This window comes from Globicephala melas, chromosome 8 (genome assembly GCF_963455315.2).
Source record: "Globicephala melas chromosome 8, mGloMel1.2, whole genome shotgun sequence".
NCBI lineage: Eukaryota > Metazoa > Chordata > Mammalia > Artiodactyla > Delphinidae > Globicephala > Globicephala melas.
Genome location: NC_083321.1, coordinates 45,576,299 through 45,594,031, shown reverse-complemented (window position 1 = coordinate 45,594,031; position 17,733 = coordinate 45,576,299). Strand labels below are relative to the sequence as shown.

The 17,733-nt window shown below is 40.0% G+C and overlaps 1 protein-coding gene across 1 annotated transcript in view; it reads left to right on the top strand.

Moving 5' to 3' along the window:
* SWAP70 (switching B cell complex subunit SWAP70) overlaps window positions 1-17,733 on the top strand; it is a 79,433-nt gene that overhangs the window by 9,993 nt on the left and 51,707 nt on the right. Inside the window, exon 2 of the mRNA XM_030831353.2 lies at window positions 15,323-15,463. Coding sequence (XP_030687213.1) covers window positions 15,323-15,463 — 141 coding nt within the window. The remainder of the gene's footprint in view (window positions 1-15,322; window positions 15,464-17,733) is intronic.

The window sequence follows — 17,733 nt, the reverse complement described above, 5'->3', positions numbered from 1 at the left end:
ATGTCTTGAATAAGATTATTGGCTCTGCACTCTTATCCTGTTGTTTTTAGAAACGCAGGGTTTTGTTTTGTTTTAAATTGTGCCCTTTTGAAGTAAAAGAGCTCACAACTAGTGAGGATGTAAATGAAAAAAAATTGAGGAACAACATGAGTAGTTTGAATCTTTATTCATTTCTCAATGATAGATTTGCAACTAAATGTTCTTTAATTTTTGCCCTGCGGTTGATTTTCGTATCTTGTGAATAATGTCATGTGTTCTGTTCCCATGTAGGCATTTAGCTTCAAAAATTTTTAATCTTGCTAGTTACAAAAGTAATTGAGCCAGGCCAGTGGTCTGTTGAAAATATAAAGGAAGCAAGTTACAGTAAAGGGCTTTTATTGTGTGAAACACAATGTAAAAGATTTGGTTAATTCTTGTGAATTTGGCATGTATAGTATTCCTTCCCTAATCTTTAGTGTTATGTTTCTGTTAACCCCTGTGGTTAAAGTTGTTTCTGTTCTAAAAATCTAATTTTAAAAAAACCCCATTTAGAGAACCAGAGCATGACTTAGGAGCGAGCCTGTGAAAGTCTTTGTAAATATTTTTTGCATCTCACCAAAATGAAACAGTAAAGACAGCTCTCCAAATAAAGAGCATGTAAGAGACATTCAAACATCTTAAAATGGTAATAATGGATTCTGGATTATTTCCTTTTTCCGTTTCTTACTTGCTAGAAACTTTTCAGTAAGATAGACTGGAAGTTTTTGTTTTTTTGAAACATATGTAAACTTTTGCTTTATTGAGGATAATACGCAATCCACGAGGCACTTTTGTGTGTGTGGCCTTCCATCTTAATAGCCAGTGCATTTCTAATCTTATGACTCAGAGGCTCTTAACCTTCCTGGTCCCCATTTTGTATTTCCTTTGGGGTCTTACTGCAGTCCCAGAGGTACATAGTAACTGGAAGCTAGAGACGGAAGAGGCTTTGAATAACCTTTTCTCACTTATTCAGTTTGCCCTCTCATTCCCCGACCCCCCCACCGCCCCACCCCCCAGGAGGGTTATTGTAATCCCCTCAATGATTATTAACACATTGGAATCCGAATCCTGCAACATAAGTCTAAGTTAGTCTTTGCCTCAGCTTCCTTTGTGTTTCCCAAGGCTTCATTTCATAAATCTATTTTTCTCCTCTTCTGCTTTATTTCCTTCTTCTCATTCTACCTTCAGATTCCTTTTTTTTTTTAACCCAAAATCTGTGTCTACTTGAAACTGCAGTTTTCAGAAATTAATTTTTAATTGTAGAAAGGTATTTGGGAGTAAATCTGCATATAGCCAAATTTCATATAAGGAGATCTTACAGTTAGGAAGAGATTTCTACAATGTCAGAAAAATTAGTTTTTTCATCTCAAGGTTCTTCTATGCCTTCTTTACCCTTTGCTTCCTTAGGAATATTTAGCTTTACAGCCACAATGGCTTACCAACCAGAAGTGACAGCAGTTAGGATAAAAGTTGTTCTGTCAGATGGACAATGTCGAAGGTATTCTATTTCACTGGGTAGGCACCTCTGGGAGGATGGAGCACCTGCATTACCAGGCAGCACATTTCCATCAGTTCTTTTTTTAATTGAAGTATAGTTGATTTACAGTGTTTTGCCAATCTCTGCTCTACAGCAAAGTGACTCAGTTATACACATACATATATTCTTTTTTTACATTCTTTTCCATTATGGTTTATCACAGGATATTGCTGTACATGTGGTATACATTAGGACCTTGTTTATTCATTCTAAATGTAATAGTTTGCATCTACCAACCACAAACCCCCAGTCCATCCCTCATCAGTGCTTTTTGTTCATAGGGTGTTGTATGTCTCAGGCAGATGCTGTTACCTTGGAGTTGAGAGCAGGAGCTGGTAGGCAGCTGACTTAACTCTCAGTGACTTCCTTCAGTGATGATTTGAGAAAATGCTGTTAGATAATGGGACACCAGGCTGTTAGATCGAACTAGGTTGGAATTCTGAAGTTCTTCACCGGGGTGACTTTGGGGAATTTGCTTTGCTTGTTGTATTTAGGACTCTCTGTTAAATGGGAATTATAAGACATTTTAACAATATACTTGCTTGAATAGATGGAGCTCACAACCTCTATGTGTTACAACAGAACATTTACCAGCCAACTGTTTCTTACCAAACACTGATGTTGAAGAAAATTGATCTACAAAACAGTATACAAATTTGAAGGTTTTAATCTATACCTTTTGCTAGGGACTCTGGGGAAGTGAAAAATATACAGCATTGTCCCTTACCTTGAGGAGTGTGCAGTTTAGTAAAGAAGATAATACATGAAATGACTACAACAAGATAAAGTATAAGCAAGTTCTAGAAAGTGTGGGAAATGAGGGCTGTAGGCCATGCTGTCCAGTACATTAGCCATTAACCACATCTGGCTATTGAGCATTGAAAAGTAGCTAGTCCACGGGACTTCCCTGGTGGCGCAGTGTATAAGACTTTGTGCTCCCAATGCAGGGGGCTTGGGTTCCATCCCTGGTCAGGAAACTAGATCCCACATGCATGCTGCAACTAAGAGTTCGCATGCCGCAACGCCCGCCTGCTGCAACTAAGACCTGGAGCAACCAAATAAATAAATATTTAAAAAAAAAAAATGAAAAAGTAGCTAGTCTGAATTGAGATGTGCTGTAAATATAAAATATACACAGGATTTCAGAGACTTAGTACAAGAAAATAACATAAGATATCTCTTTTAAAAATATTGATTACATGTTGTAGTTATAATATTTTGGATACATTAGTAAAATTAATTTTACCTGTTTCTTTTTTTTTTTTTTTTTTTCTGTATGCAGGCCTCTCACTGTTGTGGCCTCTCTCGTTGCGGAGCACAGGCTCTGGACGCACAGACTCAGCGGCCATGGCTCACGGGCCCAGCCGCTCCACGGCATGTGGGATCTTCCCGGACCAGGGCATGAACCTGTGTCCCCTGCATCGGCAGGCGGACTCTCAAACACTGCGCCACCAGGGAAGCCCTCCCTGTTTCTTTTTATGTTTTAAAAATGTGGCTATTAAAAATTTTTAATTCCATATGTAGTTTGCATATTTCTGTCAGATGGAGCTGCTGTAGAAGTTTAAAGGAAATAGAGAAAAAGATGCAGACAGTTTTAGGGGCTTCCCTGGTGGCACAGTGGTTAAGAATCTGCCTGCCAACGCAAGGGACATGGGTTCGAGCCCTGGTCCGGGAAGATCCCCCATGGAGCAACTAAGCCCGTGTGCCACAACTACTGAGCCCACGTGTCACAACTACTGAAGCCCGCGCGCCTAGAGCCTGTGCTCCGCAACAAGAGAAGCCACCACAATGAGAAGCCCGCACACCACAATGAAGAGTAGCCCCCACTTGAGCACCTAGAGAAAGCCCACGCACAGCAACGAAGATGCAACTCAGCCAAAAAATAAATAAATAAATAAAATAAATCTGTAAAAAAAAAGATGCAGAGTGTTGTAGACGAGAAACGTTTCATGGAGGCGATGGAATGTCAGCTGCTTCTGGAGGGAATGGGGCAAATCTTGTCCAGTATAGTCACAGAAAGATGACAGGTATGATGGTGGCATTGTGGATAAGAGCAGGAGCTAAAACTTGGAGTATTTGTGAGCAGTAAGGAAATACTCTGGGTGGAGTAGTGTTTGATTTGAGGCATGGTGGAAAATTAGGATTTAAAGGGAGATGGGGTTACATTTTAGATGGTTTCGTTCTTGTACAGAATACATGATTAATATGTATTTGTGGACTATGTTAGAATGAGTAGTTTAGAACTGATCCTGTAAAGAGAGGAAGTTATTAATACTTTTTGGGTAGATATATGACAAAGGTAGAGTTTTGAGATTATTCTAACAATGTGGGTGTGTTGACATGAGGGGAGAGGCTGGAGATGGGGAGACCAAGTGGGGGACTTCTGTGAAAGTTGATGTGTGCTAGACTGGGATGGTGGCAGTGGGAATCAAAACCGATATGCTCCCTACCCTCATGGAGCTTGAAGTCTTGTGAGTGATATAGATCAGCAAACCGACAATTCAAATATGATATAAAGTACACAGCGCTGGGAAACACAGAGGAAGGGAACCTACCTAACCTGTGGTGAGAATTGGAGGAGTTAGGTCAGAGAATGCTTCTAGAGGAACAGTTGTCACTGACCTTAAGAAATGTGTGAAGCCCCTCTATAAGAACAACTGTGATGAAAGATTTGGAAAGTAAATTCCTTGGAGGCACAGCAAAAAGTGTCAGGAGAGAGAACACTGGTTAGGGAGTCAGGAGACTTGTCTCTGCTCTGTTATTTGTGTGACCCTGGAAGGTTTCTTCTCCTCGCTGGGCTTCATTTTCCTCATTTGCGAAATGTGGGACAGCAGACAAGATCTTCAAGGCTTAGCCTTCTAATTGAACTTTGTCAGCTCGATATGTTTACCACGGTCTTATCCTGGTGAGTGGTCTTTGTTAGGGCCTCAGAAGGGAGAATGGGAGCTGCTGCTGGGGGCAGGGAGCCCTTGTTTCCCCAGCCCCACATTCTCTGGTTAGCCAACAGGGGAGCTCACTCAGTGGACAGAGGAATGGCATCTGAATTGGATCCAGAAATAGGACAAACTATAAATTAAAAAAGTACAAGAGTAGGAGAGTCCATAGTTTTGTTGTTAAGGGAATGGTGGTACCAAAGTTAGAATCGGGGTGGGAAACCTGTTTTGGGGAGAAAGGTAATGAACTCTCCTTTGGATGTTTTGGATGTGAGGCAAATTTAGCATAGAAATCTTTCATCTTAGTGATATAAACCAGAGCTCAGTTGATAGGTCAAGACCAGAAAGGGATCTGAGAGTCATTCAGGTGACTTAATGTTTTCAGAATTAAAGCACTTTTTTAAGAACTTGGGGCTCAAAATTGGGCTTTGGGAAATGTCCAGATTGGGAGAATGAAGGGTAAGGGAGGTGACCCCATAAAGGTAGACCAAGGTAGAGTAAGTTCTTTGAGAAATTTAGAAAATAGTATATCATGGGACCAAAAAAAGTCTTGAGAGGATGATCCAGGCTGCTCAGTGCCAGAGACTTGGGAGAGTGAATTGTTTAGAAGGTATCTATCCCAGGTTGGGTTCTTCAGGAAACAGATGCTGAGACAGAGTTGGGAGTGCAAAAGGGTTATTGGGAAGAAACGCTTATGGGAAAAAAGAGAGGAAACAGGATTGGGAAAAGGAGCTGTCAAATCATGATACAGACTTAACAAAACCAGGAGCTCTGGAGCAAAGATGGCCTGTTAGAGAATGTCCATCCTGGGGAGAAATGGTGTCACCAGCTTGCTCAGTCATTGGCTGAGGTGGACCCCGAAAGTACTAATAACTAGAGGCTCTCAGCTAACCACAGTCCTTGTAGCAGGGCAGCAGTTCCTTTTTTGAGTGGTGCAGCTCTGTGTCTACCACAGAATCTTTTTGAAAAAGCAATTTCATGCCATTGATAGGGATAGAAAGAAGCCATATTATAGTGACTAGAAGGGGACAGAGTGGTCAGAGGGTGGGGCAGCAGAGAGGTGAACCTCAGATTTGTGATCTTTATCATCACCTTGGGTGTACACTGTGGCTTCAGATTTCCTCTTGGAGAAGAGTGTACTAAATTGAACTACCTAATTTCTCTGTCTTCTGCTATAGACTTCTCTCTCATACACTGTTAATTCCTCTTGAGTCCTTTCCTCAAAAATCTTTAGTGGAATTTTTAGAAACTGGACTGCTTTACTAGATCTCAGGTCAGATGAGTAATGCCTTCTAGTTCTGGTAGTGCTAATAACTAATGGAGGTTTTTTTACTTCAAAAATGACCTGAATTAGAGATTCCAATTAAACAAAAATTCTTCCTGGAAAGAATATACTGGTAGTATAGTGAAATACATTAAAAGACCCACATCTAGGGCTTCCCTGGTAGCGCAGTGGTTGAGAGTCCGCCTGCCGATGCAGGGGACGCAGGTTCGTGCCCCGGTCTGGGAAGATCCCACATGCCGCAGAGCGGCTGGGCCCGTGAGCCATGGCCGCTGAGCCTGCGCATCCGGAGCCTGTGCTCCGCAATGGGAGAGGCCACAACAGTGAGAGGCCCGCGTACCGCAAAAAAAAAAAAAAAAAAAAAAAAAAAAAAAGACCCACATCTAAATAAAGGTGATAGAGAAGCAAACTAAATGAAACTAAACAACAACAACAAAAAACCAAAACAAGAAAATTCTTAAATGGGACTCATTTAGTAAACATTTGTTGACATCAGGCACTCTCCCCTCGGCACTTTATTAGGTTTTTTTTTTTTTTTTTTTCCGGTATGTGGGCCTCTCACTGCTGTGGCCTCTCCCGTTGCGGAGCACAGGCTCCGGACGCGCAGGCTCAGCGGCCATGGCTCATGGGCCCAGCCGCTCCGCGGCATGTGGGATCCTCCCGGACCGGGGCACGAACCCGTGTCCCCTGCATCGGCAGGCGGACTCTCAACCACTGCGCCACCAGGGAAGCCCTTTATTAGGTTTTGATATTGCAGGATAGATACAATAAAGATCTTCTCTTTAAGGAGCTTACAGAGTAGTGGGAGAAATAGAAACAGAAGCTTATTGGAGTTAAATCTTCTTACACATGATTTATCTTCCTTTTAAAAAAATGTTTATTTATTTAGGCTGTTCTAGGTCTTTGTTGTGGCATGCAGGATCCTTTTTCTTTTTAATATTTATTTATTTATTTGGTTGCTCTGGGTCTTAGTTGAGGCAGGCAGGCTCCTTAGTTGTGGCATGCATGTGGGATCTAGTTCCCTGGCCAGGGATCGAACCCGGGTCCCCTGCATTGGGAGTGTGGGGTCTTACCCACTGGACCACCAGGAAGTCCCAGACTTATCTTCTTAAAGACATTTGTTTATGCTGTGATCCAGTGGGAGGCTGGAATCTAAGGAGGCTGCCCAGATCAGGAGACTTTGTTGCCCATAGTGTGGCTTCTTCAAGAGGCATGGCAAAGCATAGTTCTTTGTGAATGACTCAAGTGAGTTAATTTCATCAACTTTATAGTCCTACAATGATCTCTTCATATTTTTTAATTTTATTGGTGCTCTGTAGCTGAAACCCCAGATAGAGAGCACTAATACAGTTAATTTTAAAAATTAATTTAAAAATTTTACATAAATATAAAAGCTTCACTTTTTCTGATTATAAAGGTAGAACATAGAATATTCAAACAATACTTTAAGCCAGAGGTCCGCAACCTTTTTGGCACCAGGGACCGGTTTCATGGAAGACAATTTTTCCACGGAATGGGGGCGTTGAGGGGGTATGGTTCAGGCAGTAATGTGAGCGATGGGAAGCTATGGGGAGCAACAGATGAAGCTTTGCTAGCTCCCCTGCTGCTTACCTCCTGCTGTGCAGCCTGGTTTCTAACAGGCTGCGGACTGGTACTGGTCCATGGCCTGGGGGTTAGGGACCCCTGCTTTAAAGTATAGAGACAGGAACTTCCCTGGTGGTCCAGTGGTAAAGAATCCGCCTTACGATGCAGGGGATGTGGGTTTGATCCCTGGTCAGGGAACTATGATCCCACATGCCACAGGGCAACTAAGCCTGTGTGCTACAACTGCTGAGCTCATGTGCCTAAACTAGAGAACCTACGTGCCGCAAACTACAGAGCCCAGGTGCCTTGGAGCCTGCGTGCCACAACTAGAGAAGAGAAAACCCACCGCCACAGCTAGAGAGAAGCCTGGGCACCACAACAAAAGATCCCGCATGCCTCAATGAAGATCCCATGTGCCACAGCTAAGACCCGATGAAGCCAAAAATAAATAAAATAAATAAATATTAAACAAATCTTTAAAAAAAAAATAAAGTATAGAGACAAAGGTAAAAGCACCCGAAATTCTACCACCAAAGGCAGATGCAGTTAACTTTGCAATGATTTTCTAACATCTTGCGCTCACCATCCTTCCTCCCTCTCTCTCCCTCTATCTCCCTTGCCTCCTACATGTACACACATGCATGCACATGTGTGCATATACTCATACATATATATCCTTTTATATAAATAGGATCCTATTTCATATGCTTTTGTAGCCTATTTTCTTAAACAGTGTGTTAGGGTCATGTTTCCATGTCAGTGCACATAGATACAGACACCATCATCCTTTATGACTATGAGCTATTTCATTGTGTTGATGAGTTATGCTTTGTTTAACTACTTTACTATTCAGAGATATTTGAGGTGTTTTGATGTTTTCAGCCAGGGATGCTGCTAAACTTCCTACAATGCATAGGACACCTCCCCCTGCTCCCCAGCAAAGAATTATCTGGCCTAAAATGTCAGCAGTGACAGAGAAAACCTGCTCTATACCTTCTCCAGTGTTGGGTGTTGGCAATTTTTACTCCCCTGTGTCTGCTCAAACACCAGGTGTTGTTTTTCAGGCAAAAAGTAGTAGCTCTTTTAGTTTGCATTATGTTGATCACTAGCGAAGTTAAGCATCTTTTCCTATACTTATTAGTCATTAGCTTCTTTTGTGAATTTTCTATTCGTGTCTGTGGTCCATTTCTGAAATTAGGTGTTCACCTTTTACTTAATAATTTCTAGGAGTAATTTGAATATTGGAGCTATTAGCCTTTTTTGTTTGTTTATGGTGTCTCTTTTTAAAGGGAAATTTAAGAAGTTTTATGTGGTCAAATTTACCAATATTTTCTTTCTGATTTCTGAAGAGGGCTAAGTTAGTGAATTATCCAAAATAACTTATTAAAGGTAGTCTATGTAGAATGTAATCCAGTGGCATATACTGTAGTTCAATGGTATACGTTCTGTGGACACATCACAACAGACGGTTTTGAGTTAGATATCCTTCCTTAATGTGTCCATAAGTGTTATGCTGCCACTGAGTCCTCCCTTAACCCTCTGCTAGTCACCGTAAAGGATATGGAAGAACAACATTAGGCAGGGTTTCCTCCCTTACTGAGCTGCAGTTAGGTATTTGAGATATTACTGGTATGTGAAACAGAATTCACGTTAAGTGCTGAATAGGAGTTCAGTGGACAGAGGGGGCGGTGAAGGTTTCCTAGAGTTTATGAAGAATAACCCAGTCTTGAAGGATGTGACTAGGCAAAAGAGAATGTTTCCAGTACAGGGCATGATTGTGGGACAGGCAGTTAGGAGACCTGGGTTCTTGTTTCTGATTTGTTTCTAATCAGTTTGTGACTTAGGCAAGTCTCAGGCCTCAGTCTTTTTTTTTTTTTTTTTTGAGGTATGTGGGCCTCTCACTGTTGTGGCCTTTCCCGTTGCGGAGCACAGGCTCCGGACGCGCAGGCTCAATGGCTATGGCTCACGGGCCCAGCCTCTCCGCGGCACGTGGGATCTTCCCTGACCGGGGCACGAACCCGTGTCCCCTGCACCGGCAGGTGCACTCTCAACCACTGCGCCACCAGGGAAGCCCAGGCCTCAGTCTTTTTATCAATGAAATAAGGAGATAGCAGTAGGCTATTTCCTAAGAGCATTTTCATTGTTAAAGTATTGTGGTTTTACTGTGAAAAGAGAATTTTTAGAATGAATTTGTTCAGCATTTATTGAAAGCCTTCTTCATTCTGAGTAGCACGTTAAGTGCTGTGGGGATGCAAGGGGAGGTAAGACATGGGCCTTTCAGAAATTTACAGTCTTACGGGAGAGAGAAAATCATGTGTGGTAGTGTAAGATAAGAAATACAGAGTGCTTGGGAAATGCAGAGTGAGGAAGGCCATCTTGATTTTGGGAGGTGGAGGCTTCAGAAAGGGATGGCAGTTATGTTAGGTAGAAATGGAGGTGTAGGGGTGATTAGAGCAGAGGCCTGGACGGGGCAGGGGAGTGATACAGGGTTTGTTTGGGATGCTGTGAGTAAGCTTGTTTGACTAGATTTGTACAGTTGGTGCAGAGGGGTGGGGAAAAATAAGGCTACAAATGTAAAGAGGGGCTGGCTTGCCAAGTGACTTAAATACGGAGCTCAGATACCTCTTTGGTTTTTACTTCTGTAGGCTTTTGATGACTTTCAGACAAGGTGATAATGTGAGGTCAGCAGCCCTTGAAGATTAATTTGGTAAAAGTGTCTAGGATGGTGATTGATGGCATTCAGGGACTGAGTCAGAGATGACTGAGATTTCTGAGGCTGAGTGTGATAAAGATAATTTAAGAGAAAGCAAGCAGGCCTTAAGCAGTGACAAGCAGGATGAAAAGATATTGTCGGGAAAGGGAAAATGAGTCCTTGTGGTAAGGGGTGGGACTTCTATTAAGACAATGCTCTTAAGGCAGGGCATAGCTCTGGTAGGAAGTTGGTCATTCTGTTAGGAAGAGTTTTCTGGTAATTTGCCCTGAGCTTGAAATTTTATAAATCAGACAGGAATTTTCACATTTAAAAAAAAAGGTTGCCCATTATGAATTATAGTTCTGTAATTGTGTCGGTTAAGATAAGCTTGTCGGAATAGAGATCCCTACCCCCCTTTTTTTCAGTGTTGAATTTTGCCCATTACGCACATCCTGTAAAGGGAAACAGTCTGTGACCAGGGGGCTCATTTCAGAGAACCTTTGTAATCTCTCCATCTTTGGGAGGGAGGAGGGTAAGCATTAGGCACTCATGTGTTAAAATACTGTTTAGTCATTCATCATCCCTGATGTCTTTTCAGGATAGTTGGAGCAAAATGCTTAAAAAGGGTAAATGGCAAACCGCTGCAAAGGAACAGACCACACGAGCAGTTAATTAGTCATCTCTCGTCAGCGGAGGCCCTGCAGAGGCATTAGCAGACAGCTAGGAAGGAACTGGAGAGATGAGGGTCTGGCATGGATGTGGATCTTTTATTGTAGTAACAATAGTTTATTCTTCAAATCGGGGCCTGAGAGCAAAGTTGCTTAGCAATTATGTGGGCGTTGAAAGAATGGCCTTTGGAGGAGCAGGCATTTGAAGTAGGATAAATTCAACTTTCTCAAGAAACTTGCAAACACTGATTAGAGTGATTGAGGGGCAGTGCTTTTACAAATCAAGAACTTGTAGTGCTATTTCCTCTTGATTGCTTTTGTCCTCATCTGTTTTCCAGCTTCCGCATCGGCAGAGGAGGCTAGTACCTCTTGGAACAGTTTCCCCCAAAGGCGGGTGCTGAGAGATGAGGGCTTCCAGAGAGAGAGTGGTCCCAGATTTCTAGACGGATGTGTTCTTCACCACTGGATTTAAGTTGGCTCCACTGAATAGCTCCAGCCATGTTGCTGGGTGCTGGAGAACTGACCGGGTGGGCACCAGTCCATCACTGCACCTTAGCAATAACATGCATGCATGGCCACAGCATTCATGTCACTTTTGTATAGGCAGGGCTCTCTTTTTTTCCAGGAGGAGAGGGAATGTGGCCGGGCAGGGAAAGGGCACCAAAGTATAAGGTTTGGGTTCTAGACCTAGTTTCACAGCACATAAAACTCTGTCATCTGGGGGACATCTCCTTATCTCTCACTCAGCCTCTTCATCTGTAAAGTAGCAATACCATCTACTTTCCAGGGGTGAGACTAAAACCAACTAATGGATGATGTGAGTCTACTCTAAAAAGCATAAACTGCTGTTTAAGCTTCTGGAGATTTTACTTCTTATTATTAGTTTATATTCTGGCCGTCAAGAATTTTTTTTTAAAAATACATTTTACTTTTTACTTTAAAAAAAAACTTGAGATACTGTCTAGGCTTTAAAAAAATTACTGATAAAATTTTTTTAAAGTTTAAAAGATGGCACATTTTTTTTTCTTTTAGTTACAAAACTTTTCCAGTTATCTATTATTCAGTTTGTTATTTTGTTTGAAGAAGACTTCCCAGTTCTAGGCCTTACTAACAATGAAAAAAGCCGAATTTCTGATCTAAATTATAGTTCTTTCTGTTGAGTTCATGAAATGAGTTTGGGTTGATAGTTAAGGATTGAGCTTTTAAAAACATTATTTTTAGAGACAAGTCACCAACTCTTCCTTTTGCAGTGAGGATACTGAGACTAAGCGAGTAAGTAGCAAAATATTCTAATATTTAAAAAGGGTAAATGGCAAACCACTGTACAGGAACAGACCACATGAATAGGGCTGGTACTCAGGTCTCCTCTTCCAGGGTTCTTTAATATAATCTGCCTCCCTCACAGTTTGCTTAACTAAATGAAGGTGGTTGAGAAAGTTATCACTGGATTTAGTTATCCCTGTATTTAATTGTCCAAGGCTGAAGTCTAGAGTTTAAATCTAAATCTTCAATGGGATCACTGGTTGAACTAAAGCAGCTCTGCAAAGATGTTGTTGACTTTAGAAAACTGGAAACATAATGTTCCTTTTTCCTGGAGAGTGTTGGACCAGCAATTACAAAACCTGACTTCTAGTCTCAGTTCTCCTAAGTAACCTAGTCAAGAAAAACAAATTTAATCTCTTTGAGCCAGTACTCACCATCTATAAGATGAGAAGGATGACAATATGGTATCTAAGGCCCCTGCCAGGGCTTTAGTTGGAGGATCTGTGAAACCCAAAGGCAAAGAAAGGGATGGGTGTGAGAGAGATTGGTGTCTGCTTTTTGTATCCTGAGGATTTTGCATTAATCAGTTACTTTTCTCATGTTATTTCTCTGTTGGAAAGCTTTCCAATTGCCCTTTTCCTATCCAAAAGCTCTTTTTATTTTAAGGCCTAGGTTACATTTCACTTAGTCTGTGAAGTCATTGTAGCACACAGTATTCTTTCTGAGCTCATTTATTGCCCTTACATCTTATTCATCCATTAGTCATGGTACATTGCTGTGGAATATGTCTTCCTTTTATACCTAATCTCTAGGGAGTAAGTTAACGTAGAAGAAAAAGTGTAGAGTTCGAAGATAAGTAGATTTAGCTGTATGGGCTTAAGCTGGCCATTAAGAAAAGTGCACGCGCGCGCGCATGTGTGTATGTGTGTGTGTGTGTATGTGCGTGTGTGTATATATATATGTGTGTATATATGTGTGTGTGTATGTGTATTGTGTGTGTGTACGTGTATGTGTGTATATATACGTGTGTGTGTGTGTGTTTAATTTTTAAAATAGTTTTTATGTTTTTTGAATAGGGAAAATTTTTTCCTAAACTTAATGAAAAGGGAGATACAGTAAGAAATCTTCTTTTGCTCCTGGTCTGCAGTCATACTAGTTTTCTCCCCATGGTTACTCGTTTCTTATATATCCTTCTAGAGTATCTTATTTTTTCTTCCTTTTCCTTTTACCCAAAAGATAACACACTATATGTAGTCTTAGGTACATTGCTTTTTTCACTTAAGTTATCTTGTAGATCTTTACGTATCACTACTCAGTGAGTTCCTCACTGTTCTTAACCTTCTATGAACGTACCATAGGTTAACCTGTGGTTGGGAATTTTAACTTGAGTAAAGTCCCAAATAATTTAAAAATTTGAATGACCGTTGAGCCTTATATGAGGAGTATGCTCTTTATTTCTCTATATTTCCATGGTATGTTGCAGTTTTTAAGCTCCTTACATTCCTGAAGTTGATCCTCACAACACTTTTTTGGAGGTAGATAATTACTCTGTAGGTTTTACTAGGTAAATAAAGAAAGGAAATGTCTATTTAGGATTTTGCTGACTGTGGTGCAAGATTCAGTAAAAGCTCTACCGTGCCCTTTTCATGTGCTCTACTACTGGCAAATAGAAGTTTTACTTGAGAAAAACAGCCTGCTTTGTAGGGGCTGATAGAAGTCTTCATTACTTCATTTATAACCATTTGTGAGTTTACTTCCTTTACTTTACTTACTTCCTTAAAACCAGTAGAGCATGTAGAAAAGGATCTCCACATAAATGAAGCTTTGAGAAACAAAACAAATGTAGAAAGAAGATATGCAAATGTTTTTTTATAGGTTAATTTTTTTAATCTTAAAAAATTCTAACGAAATATGTGTGTGCAGAAAAAAGTAACTTGCTTTATGGAATTGAAAGTATTCATTGAGATGAATTTGGCTCCTTAAGCGATTAAATGGGTAGGGCTGAGACAAATAGGGAAGATTTTAACCTGGGATTTAACATCTAATAAGATTCTGTGTTAGAGGCAGCATGGCCTTAGCTCTGTAATTTGACCTGTTTAGAATGCACAAATGGAATGGAAGGGATTTAAGTTTTATATTTAGATTTTCATTTAATAAGAAAAAAGAGTAGTACTGAAAGAGCCCAGACTGCTAACTCAGCTACCTGAATGTTAAAGTGTGCACTTCGATTATTGCAAGACCAGGATGCAGATTTTTTTTTTTTTTTGCGGTACGCGGGCTTCTCACTGTTGTGGCCTCTCCCGTTGTGGAGCACAGGCTCCGGATGTGCAGCTCAGCGGCCATGGCTCACGGGCCTAGCCGCTCCGCGGCATGTGGTATCCGCCCGGACTGGGTCATGAACCCGTGTCCCCTGCATCGGCGGGCGGACTCTCAACCACTGCGCCACCAGGGAAGCCCCAGGATGCAGATTTTTGACAGAATATTTTCAACCATTTTGGTGACTCCTGAGATTTTTTTGCTATTGATTTTTCATGTATTTCTAAATCGGGCCCTTGATTTCTTTCTCTTTTTATATTTATACTCTTTTATACTCATCCTGAAAACTTAGCCTAGCATCACAGAATTTTAGAGATGTTTGGATGCTTAGAGTTACTAATTAATAACTAATTAGTAACTAATTACTAATTAGTTATTATATTAATAATATATTATATATAATATGTATTATTATTATATTTATTATTATATTTATTATTAATATATTATATATAATATATATTATATATAATATATATTAATTAATAACTAATAACTAATTAATAACTAATTACTAATTAATAACTGGTATATTTGTATATTAACTTGGCCCTTTATATTGAACAAAGGAGAGAACTGAAGCCCAGAGAGGTTGTGGCTGGGCCCAGGTCAGCCACCTTGTCCAGAACCCCCAGCTGCAGCTGTTCAGAGCCAGGTTCTTTCTCTTACAGCTCTACTTGACGGACTGCTCTACTTAGGAGAAGTTTAATTTTAAACACATTCTCTTGCTCTTTCCCCCCTTTTTCTTTCTAATGTCGGCCAATTAATAAAAGACTACAAGGAGTCTGGTAGTCACAGATCTTGCATGGAGCCTGGCTCATTGTAGGGCATGTAAGAGAGACTTGTTTGAAGTGGACCAGAACTGGGGAGGCAATGAGACACTATGGGTAACAGGTGGGGAGCTGGCAGCCGGCAATTTATTCTTCATCTTTCTCTCCCCAGGACAGGGAGCAGCCAGTTGTGTTCGGACAGTGAAGGTGCCGTGTGCTGGTTAGTGGATGCCTCTAAACTACCCTTTTTCTCCCTTAGGTCCTTTCCCATAACCTGTGCACAGTGCTGAAGGTTCCACATGACCCTGTTGCCCTTGAAGAGCACTTCCGGGATGATGATGAGGGGCCTGTCTCCAATCAGGGCTACATGCCGTATTTAAACAAGTTCATTTTGGAAAAGGTATGACTCTAATCTCTTCCTTCTTACAGCATTGTTCAGATTGCACATTTCAAGTGGGCCCTATAGCCCCTTGTTGGTGAGTTCACTAAGGAGTTTCGGTGTGAAGCATCACGAGATAAATCAGAAAGGAAAGAAAGAATGAGACTGACAGTACTCCTATTTCTCTCTCTTCTCCAGTGTCTTCTAAAACTTCGATATTTTTATGACTTGGCTCTTTTTGGAAATTAAGTATTCTGTATTAATCTGTACCTGTCTTCTCTTAGGGAGCTTTTTTTCTTTTAAATTCTGTTTCCACATGTACTGGCAATGATTGTTAAAGCATGGATATGATGGGGTAAAATGTGATGTCAATTATCTTTATAGATATCATACAGCAAAACTTTCATCCTAGACTTTTTCGGTGCCACTTGGATGTTTCCTCTGGGATATGTTATGAGTAAAGATGCTGTAAAAAATGATTATGCAGGCTCCCCTGGTGGCACAGTGGTTGAGAGTCCGCCTGCTGATGCAGGGGACACGGGTTCCTGCCCCGGTCCAGGAAGATCCCACATGCCGCGGAGTGGCTGGGCCCGTGAGCCATGGCTGCTGAGCCTGCACGTCCGGAGCCTGTGCTCCGCAACGGGAGAGGCCACAACAGTGAGAGGCCCACGTACCGCAAAAAAAAAAAAAAAAAAAAAAAAAAAAAAGATTATGTGTTTGGAAGCCATATTGGTATTTTCTGCTGGGTTTGGTTTCTCCCTTGGTTTGGATAATTAAAAATTGACACATTAAAGTTTTGACTTTAATGTTCTTTTATTTTTTTTTAAAGAAAATAATCTAAATTGATGGCACATTTAATTAAAAACATTGGTGATTAAAAAATTACAAAAAGTAGCTTTGTTATTAAATAGTCAATTAATACAAATATATGAAATAAAAAGTAAAACCTCTTTACCCTTTTTAGTCTGACTCCATAGGAGTAACCTCTTTTAACTGTTTGATGAATATCTTTGCTGACCTTTTTATAGACATGCAAATACACACTTATGCAATACATAGTGTTTTGTTTCTATACCAATAGGATTATGCTACATATAGTTCAACTTACTTTTTTAACTGAACAATATATTAGTGTCATCTTTCCATATCATGTACATTTAGTTTAGGTATGAAAGTAATCATATATGCACATGAAGGGTTGGGAATTACTGCTTTTGCTTATTTATAACACCAAGCTTGAAATTTTTGGATATATGTCAAAAATGTCTTTCAAAAAGTGACAGTGATAATACTTTTAAATTAAAAATAAAACACATTAAAAAGCCTGTTTTCCAATCACCTAAATACCATAACTATTGACATATATTTTTCTGTTGACTTTTTTGGGATTTTTATAGCTACTTATATGTATAAATTCTTTTCATAGTTAAGTGTCTTTTTTATAAAAGCAAAGTACAGTAATTAAAATTTATAATAATAATTTAAGTTACTGGTATGGAGAATGCCAAAATGTTGGTCAGCATTCTTTTTAAAAATCACATTATATGTTTTAGAAATTTTGCAGCAAAGATTGTCCAAATTACAGTGTATTCATCTAGGTAGTATTCTCTGTACCTATATCTATTATTCCATATCAGCCTCATAATACAATTTTTTGCTCTTTATTTGTGTGTGTATGTTTTATACATATACTTGGTCATGCTTTAATTAGAAACAACTGCAGAGGGAGAAACCACACCATAATGAAATGAAAGACGATCAGACTCACAAAAGCCGCATATTGTGTGATCCAATTTATGTGAAATGTCCAAAATAGGCAAACACATAGAGATATAGAATAGATTAGTGGTTGCCAGAGGCTGAGGGGAAGTGGGAATGGTGAGTGACTACTGATGGGTTTGGGATTTCTTTTTGGGGTGATGAGAATGTTCTAGAGTTACATAGTGATGATGGTTGCAAAACCTTGTGAATATACTAAAAACTACTAAAATGCACACTTTAAGGGTGAATTTTATGGAATGTGAATTATATCATGATAAAAAAGATTCAAACAAATTATACAGAAACTGATGTGTGAGGTTTCAAAACTTCACAGTATGATGCTGTACTATTTTCTAAAGCTTTTTTGGGCTGTCTTTCTGTTTATTTATCAGGTAGCTCATTTGTGTTTATAGTTGTATTATAAGTAAATATGTCTTTTTTGGTGAAGAAATTCTTTTTATTTAGAAAAAATTCCCCCAGCTTTATTGAGATATTATTGATACCTAATATATATGTATATTGTATGTAAT